This window comes from Papaver somniferum, unplaced genomic scaffold, assembly GCF_003573695.1.
Source record: "Papaver somniferum cultivar HN1 unplaced genomic scaffold, ASM357369v1 unplaced-scaffold_115, whole genome shotgun sequence".
NCBI classification, from domain to species: Eukaryota; Viridiplantae; Streptophyta; class Magnoliopsida; order Ranunculales; family Papaveraceae; genus Papaver; species Papaver somniferum.
The window spans coordinates 1,090,181-1,097,836 of NW_020620492.1; the positions used below are offsets into that span (position 1 = coordinate 1,090,181).

The window sequence follows — 7,656 nt, forward strand, 5'->3', positions numbered from 1 at the left end:
GAGTACATGTAGATATGTAGTCTCACGACTGGACGACGGCATGTCTCATGAATACTGAACACTTTCAGTGATTATTTCTATATAGTATCACGAGATGGACGGCTCCTAGACAGCTTGCTTTCCTAGTATAGAGTGATAACGTCTTCAGGAACAAACAACGAGTTTACCCTGACTATATAAAGGATATGACTTACCGACAAGCTCATATCGGGATAATTAATGCTCCTAGACAGCTTGCTCTACTAGTATAGAGCCACAAAGTTAATTATTCCTAATTAAGATTAATTTTTCCGTGACATTCACTACTGAATTCCCAGAATAATCTATTATGGCTCCTATTCCATTGTCGAATCCACGACTGGTCCCATGGAGTGGCAATGGTCGAATCTACGACTGGTCCCATGGAATGGCAATAACAATTGTTCTGATTCTATGATCGAATCCACGACTTGATCTCATAGAATAGCAATAACTATATTATCTCATTACTCCGACTTTATGATCGAATCCACAACTGGTCTCATAAATGGTAATAGATAAATCTTAATTACTCCGATTCTATGGTCGAGTCTACGATCCCATGGAATGGTAATGCTCACTTTATTATTCTGAATTCGTAGTCGAATCCTCAGCTGGTCCTATGAATTAATAATAAACATTTTATTACTCAGTTTTGAGAATTATTCTCCACTGAATTCCAAAATTAGCAATAAATAACCAACAACCGGGCGTGTGAGCTACCTCTAAGTAAGCCCCGATTCAAATGGTGAAAGTATATTCAACGACGATACACTAACACTCACCGCACAAACGAGTATTTAAAAATACAACGAAACGATGAACCTATGTAAAATAGGGAAGAAAATAATAAATAATTAAAAATATTGACCAAGGTGCTGGGAGCACGGACACACGACCGACCGACCGTGTCGTAGTCAATCCCACGACAGTTTTATATTTTTAATACATTTTTATTATTTTCCATGATTTGATGAAAATTCTCTCATTTTATCAAATCTCCTTCGTCCCGAGGAAACTCCTCAGTTTCATGGTATTTTCATAAATTCGGAAAAAATAATATAAAATTAAGGAAAAAAGTGTGGGGCGTGATCATTGGCCAACCATCCATGCCTTGGTCCCAGCGGGCCCCACACCTCACTTGATAATTTAGAGAAAATATATAATGGTTTTGGGGTACTTGCTTTTACCACCTTAGGAGAGCTTGGGGACGATACCAAGGATTTTCTGAAGCGTCTGCGAAATTATATAGCTAGCATGATGCTAATATACGGGCTGGTGATTTTCTTTTTTTTAGATTAGGAGTAGTTATTCAAAAGGGAGTTGGAGCTCAGCTTGTTGTTAGGCTTCCAACTAATTTCCTACCGGATGATAATCATCCTGATTTATAATAAAACAAATTAGTATTTAGAGAAAATAAGAAAGAAAAACTTAAATTTGAGATAGAAAAAATAATTAATTATATTAATTTCCAAAACAATTTTTTTTTGTTTATGGAAATAATGTATTTTCCCAATTATGATTAAAATAATCAATTATTATAATTAAAATAATCTATTATTATAATGGTTACCAGATGGATTATGGGCTAATAATCCATTAAGATAATTTATAACCATAAATGAGTATTACTGAACAAGTGTTCTCGGTGTAGGAAGAAGTAGCCTTTGAGAAGACGACGGAATGAAGTTAAATTAATATGAGCTGAGTTATGTTGACACGGGGATTTGATCTTGTGATCTCGATAAAAACTTCAGTTATAGTGATATGAGTTGAGTAATGTTGGCACTGGTATTTGATCTTGCCATCTCAATAAGAATTTCAGTTAAAATAATATGTGAGTAATGTTGACACAAGGATTTGATCTTGTGACTTCAAAAAAAAAAAGCCCCTGCCTGCCACTGGTTAGTTTGTTAGATGTTGTTTACATTCGCCTCTCGGGGAATCAACATAGGTAACGCATGACCAAACTCCTACTGACATCAAACACTTATTCACGTCCAATTACTGAACTGTATCCAAAAACCGGGAAAAAAAACAAGCAAGATTATATATTCCACAAGGATTCATTGTCAAGTGCACTTAATAAGCTCGACATTAACATTATCCTTCTTTGCATACAATATATCGAGATCGCTAGTTGTTAACGAAATACAAAAAGATCAATCCTAGAAAAAGAAAAAAAGTAAAAGTAAACCATACTGTTATTTTTACATATGCCAATCAACTACACAGATCGTGATATAACATTGACAGAATCCGACACACAGAGGAAGAAAAATATACTGGTTCGGATGGTCAAATAGTTGCACACTACGTGCGGAAATTAGGGTTTAATCGGTGGTGCTTCAGTTTACGCTGGAATTCTCTAACCATGACATTACAAAACAAAAGAATAACCTCGATTATCCTCATCTTATCTTTACCAAATATAAATCCTAATTAATCAAGCATTAACCAAGATGTACCGCTAGACATTAAGGAACTCAGAATTACAGAACCCATGGGCGGAAGAATGCCTCAGGGTTTTCTTCTGGGATACTCGGTAAAGCGGGTCTCCAAGACAAACGACATAATTTTCCTTCATCTGTGAGGAATTTAGCAAAAATAATCTTCTCCATAGCTATCCGGTCCTCTTCAAGTTTATGTAGAAATTCATCCAAATCTTCGTCGCTTGAACACTTATCTGCTTTATTCTCATCTTCTTTCCTCTTATTAACCTTCTTCTCGTCCTCCGATTCTTTACGCCACTCTACTTGCCTGCTTTCTTTCTGAACCGTCATCGATGATGATGATGATGATGATACACTACGATGGGTCCTCCAATCATCATCAGTGTCCCTTGCTGTAGATGATGTACAAATACAACTATTTCCCATCTTTCTTTCTTTCTCGTTTGATCAAAGTTGCTTGATCTGTTCTTAGTTCTTATTATGTACGTACTTCCTTTTTCTCTTAATCCGGAGCCATGTGTTTGCTAGAGAATAATAAGATGATGGAAAAGGAGAAAGGTGGTGATTACATATACACGGGGAGTTTCCGAATTGCCAAGTGATATGGAATGCTGGGTCGGTTTGGCTCCGCTACATATATGAAGTGGATGAACACCATATCAGAATAGGACTGCTCTGTAACCTGATTAGGGTTGCTTTGGCAAGCTAATTGGCTTGGATGCATAATTGGAAGACTTAATAATCCAGACGTGGGTCATTGTTGATTCAAAACCGAGGGCTTTTACATCAGCCCAGCCCACGAAATCACGTGTTTCGCGTGCTATTTGTTGTGTCGGAAATCATGGCATGCCTTGTCGTGCCATGCTAGAAGGCGTACTATGCTGGGTTGTGCTAGAAAAACTAACGTGTTGTGTTGTGTTGTGTCATGCTAGAAGGCGTGCTTTGCTGGGCTGTGCTAGAAAAATTAAAGTGTTGTGTCGTGTTGTGCTGTGATGTGACGGGCACATCCATTTTATATTTTGTAATATAAATGTTTCCCAAATATTTAGGTATTATATGTGTTATTATATATGAAAACAAGTCAACATAACTATAATAAAATGTCAATAGTTGGCTAGAAGAAAGACTCTTTTGTGAAATATAGACTAAATGTGATGTATTGTGCCATGTTATGTGGTACTTTATACATATTATGACGTGCTTTCTTAACGTGATGTGATGTGCCGTGACACGTGCTAATCTGTGCCGCGTGTTGGGCACGGCTATTGTGCCGAGTAGTCAAATCTAGCATGTCCCATGAAATTAACGTGATGTACAATGCTGGGCTGGATGGGCTGGGCTCAAAGTTTAGCATACTGAGCCGGGTTGTGTCCGTGCTGGCACAACCCAATTTACACCTCTACCTCTTGTAGTGTCAAATTGGGTGCTGCACTACAAAGAGGGCGGCGTTTCCAAATCTCTGAATCGGTACTCAGGTATGGTATATTATGGTTAGCTTCATGCGTAAAGCAGGTCTTTCCATGGAGGAGTACATATACAAAACTAGAAAGAATCAAGAGCTTGAGTTGTATCATTTCAAGAAAAAAAAAAGTAGAACAAAAAACTCGACAAATATCATCCCTAACTAGCTAGCCATGTGTTGGTGAGAGAGTGATCCTATCACCAATTTCAGACAAAATTTTTGCCCCAGACTCATCAACTTAATCATGTCGTGAGATTCTTTACGAAGAAGATCCCAGCATTTGATTTTCAGGTTTTACTTGCTCCCAATTTCCTGTGCAGAATATTGCATCTGCAACAGTTGCATATCTATATTTTCACCAGAATGATACTTACTTTCAGTATGGAACATTACAAAATTTACGCAAGATGGTAAGAATGATACTTACTTTTGAAAGGAGACTGCAAAGTGCGATTGAAATAAATCACAGTCATATGTTGATGTAGGGGGGTGTTTCTCTAAAGGTGTGTTTTTCTTGGGATCATCTTTTGCATTTGAAATCCTATAGAAATTGGTCATCTTTGCTTGCAGTATGGTATTTACTCCCTACCAATAATAATCAGATCATGCACTATGTGATTGAGCGAGATGCTCAGGATGTTCTGGAAGCTATATATTAGGGACCCTACCAAGTTCCCTAATTGGAACATCAGACCAATTCTGGCAGACATTGTTACCCTAGCTCAATATGCTCTTGCCAAAAAATATTCTAAGTGTTGGCTCTCCTCTCTTCCTTCTGAGAGTGCTTTTTAGTTGGTTTCTTTCTGTTGCTTTCTTTCTGGGGAAATTCCGTTGATAATGTTCTCAGGCAGTTTGCTGAACAGTAACCAAACTCTGTTGTAAAGATTGCCAAGGCATTCCTAATCCTATGTTCTCAATTGACAAGGCAACAACTTCAGTATTCTGAAATAGCTCCAACCAGATGGACCAGGACTTTCCGAGTTTCCATGCATTACTCTTCATCTCAGTACATCCAAAATTTGAGACGCCCTCTGAGCTTGCAGGGCCAAACAGATAACGATACTTGCCGAACAGTTTTGCAGTAAAGAATTAGAAACCAAGAAGATTCAATATCGAACTGCCATTTGGCCACTGTCATTAAAACGACTGAATTTGATTATTTAATTAGAGTTTGTTTTCCGATAAGAAAATTAAGCTCGAACCAATAGATGAAGTGATGAGAACGCCAAAACAATAAATCAAAGCAAAAACCAATCAGCTATGGTTTTCAAGAAAGGAAAAAGCTAAGAGGGATATAGATTATCAGCATAAATTGTTCCTGCAACCAGAAATAACAAGGGCTAACGCAGGATATGGGCACCAGGCCACATGAGAAAAAATGTGTCAGAACCCTATGCAGATGCAGTAGTTCTAAAAGTAGGATTGGATATCCAGCATCGTCAAAAATTCCACACTTATAATTTTTTTCTTGGTCTTTTAATGTATGTAACGTGGACGTGAATCATTGTCAACTGTTACATCGCCATCCATCGAGCTTTTGGAAACTCATATTAGAACGTTAGAATTCAAAAAAGCAACCAGCCTAGCTAGAGTATATGCACTGAGTCAAAAATTATGCATGATCTTGTTCAACTTTGTAGTAGCTTTAAACAACATAATTCAAAAGACCTGACACTGACATGAATTTTTTTTTTTTTTTTTTTTTTTTTTTTTTTTTTTTTTTTTAGTAAAAACCAAAATTCTATACAGGCAATTGTTATAAAGATAAACACAGTTGTATTAGCTTTCTAGGCCTCTTCGATCTGTATGCTTCAACCATATCTATCTCTACCCACATAAGTACCAGAGTTGAGTGAAACTAGGATTTCCACAAAAAATTCTGTTTGGTGTAAGTTATACCAAACAGAATTTTTTCTTTCAAGATTCATTAATTCCCTAGCACTTGAATCCTTTGGGTCATATAGAACTAACTTATAAGAATCATGTTGTAGAATAATCTTACCACTCTTGAAAGACCACTTAAGACTCAGTGTATAGGTATTCTGAATTCTCTCATCGGCAACGCTATAATATTTAGTCCAGGATTCTGGAACTCCATAATCCTTCATCACCTAAACTTCAAGATCAACCCCCGTGTTAACAAATACGCAAAGGCGCTGTTCCAATACTCCCATCGTCATCGACATATAAAGCTTATGATCTGAAAGTTGGTTTAGTAGTTGCAACTTTTTGAATTCCTCGTCTCTGACATCCAAAGAGATTATGAACTCGGAGGTGCCTGTTTCAGCCGGTTTGCCAAACCAATACAAAGCTCCCTTGAAGAGCACCCCCTGGCAAAGACGAAACACACAAGGCACGGTCTGACTGGTTTTCCATGAATCTGTTCCTAACGTATAGGTATTAATGCACAATTATAAACTTGTAATCATTAGTTTTCCGGTCATAGCCAAAACCATATATGACGTTGTCGTTATATTAATGAGATGAAATTGTGGGTAGTTTTTTGAACTCTCTAGTGGCTGGGTTCCAAAGACAGAAAAACTCCTCCGCATTACCTGTTAGGTGCTTCCGATACCTTAAGCAAATCAAACCATTTGTTGAACCCAAAATCATAAGACTCGTATTGTTACAATTTAAAGATTTGAACGGGTAATCCAATTCGACGACGTTATCAACTTGTGATAACGGGATATCGTGATGAATGGAGTATAGTGCTTTATTGGCCAAACTTCCTCGAGGCTCACCTCTGGCAATGATGCTAGGGCGGTTGTTGTTGTTTTGGGCAGCATGATCATGGTGCATCTTAGCAAAGTAAGGATCAGAAATTATTTGATACCAAGACTTAGAAACGCACTTGCATGTAAGCAATGATTTCACTGGTAATCTTGCCAAGATCTTAAGATAGGCATCGTCTGGAACGCAAGACATATTTGACGCCTAGGGCTCTTCCGATCTGGATCGTCTAGTATTTAGTTATTTATACAACATATTGTTTTTGTACCCTAATATTGAGCACCAATACAGACAAGTCCATGTACGCTGGCCTTTTTCCACCGGCCCGTTTCTGTCGATCTATCCAACAAGGAAGTTCTCGAACGTTCTAGTTTAATTGGCAGACAAGTCTACTTCACTATGTACATGGGTCTAAAACATCTATCCCAAATGGAATTCATGGAGACATTGAGAATGTAATATTTCATATTTACGGATGTATGGATATTCCAAACCTTGAACCCAAGATGGTGACTCTTCCTGGATGCTCATGATTACACACCATTCCTACCGAACCTAGTGCTCTGTATGCGACTTGCTTCTGAAATCGAGTAAAGTTAATCAATCGTAGTAGTTTCCATATGTAAAGTCAGATTGAAAGGCAGGCGAAAAAAATTAACGGAAAATGGGTCATTTGTCCAAATATTTTTAAATCACAGTTCAAATGGACGAGTAAAAAATAGTTTGGGTAAAATGGCCAAAAAAAAATAGCAAGGATGAAACTGGATTCATCCTAGCTTAAATTTAAAAAATAGCAAGGATGAAACTGGATACATCCTGTGTAAACTAAAAATAAGAAAAATATTTGAAAATGGGCACGATGAAACTGGTTACATCCTGCCTATTTTTACATTTTTGTCCATTTAAACAGTATCAAAATCTAACTGTCCATTTCACCCACGAATTGTTGATTTTGGTCTTTTTAACCCATTTTGTGAAAAATTAAAGGCC

At 37.3% G+C, this 7,656-nt stretch overlaps 1 protein-coding gene across 1 annotated transcript; it reads right to left on the reverse strand.

Annotated features, from left to right (window-relative positions):
- Positions 1-6,044: 6,044 nt before the first annotated feature.
- Positions 6,045-6,861, reverse strand: LOC113329081. The gene is made up of 2 exons (XM_026576052.1): positions 6,489-6,861; positions 6,045-6,319 (listed from the first exon to the last, which is right to left on the reverse strand). The coding sequence occupies exons 1-2, from the start codon at positions 6,859-6,861 to the stop codon at positions 6,045-6,047; spliced, it is 648 nt and encodes a 215-aa protein (XP_026431837.1).
- Between the last annotated feature and the right edge of the window lie 795 nt (positions 6,862-7,656).

What these genes read in the sequence shown, in the direction of transcription:
- LOC113329081 (XM_026576052.1), bottom strand. Translation starts at nt 6,861, where the DNA reads ATGTCTTGCGTTCCAGACGATGCCTATCTTAAGATCTTGGCAAGATTA. An exon ending in GTATCGGAAGCACCTAACAG is followed by an intron (nt 6,320 to 6,488) that starts GTAATGCGGAGG and finishes CCTATACGTTAG; the next exon opens with GAACAGATTCATGGAAAACC.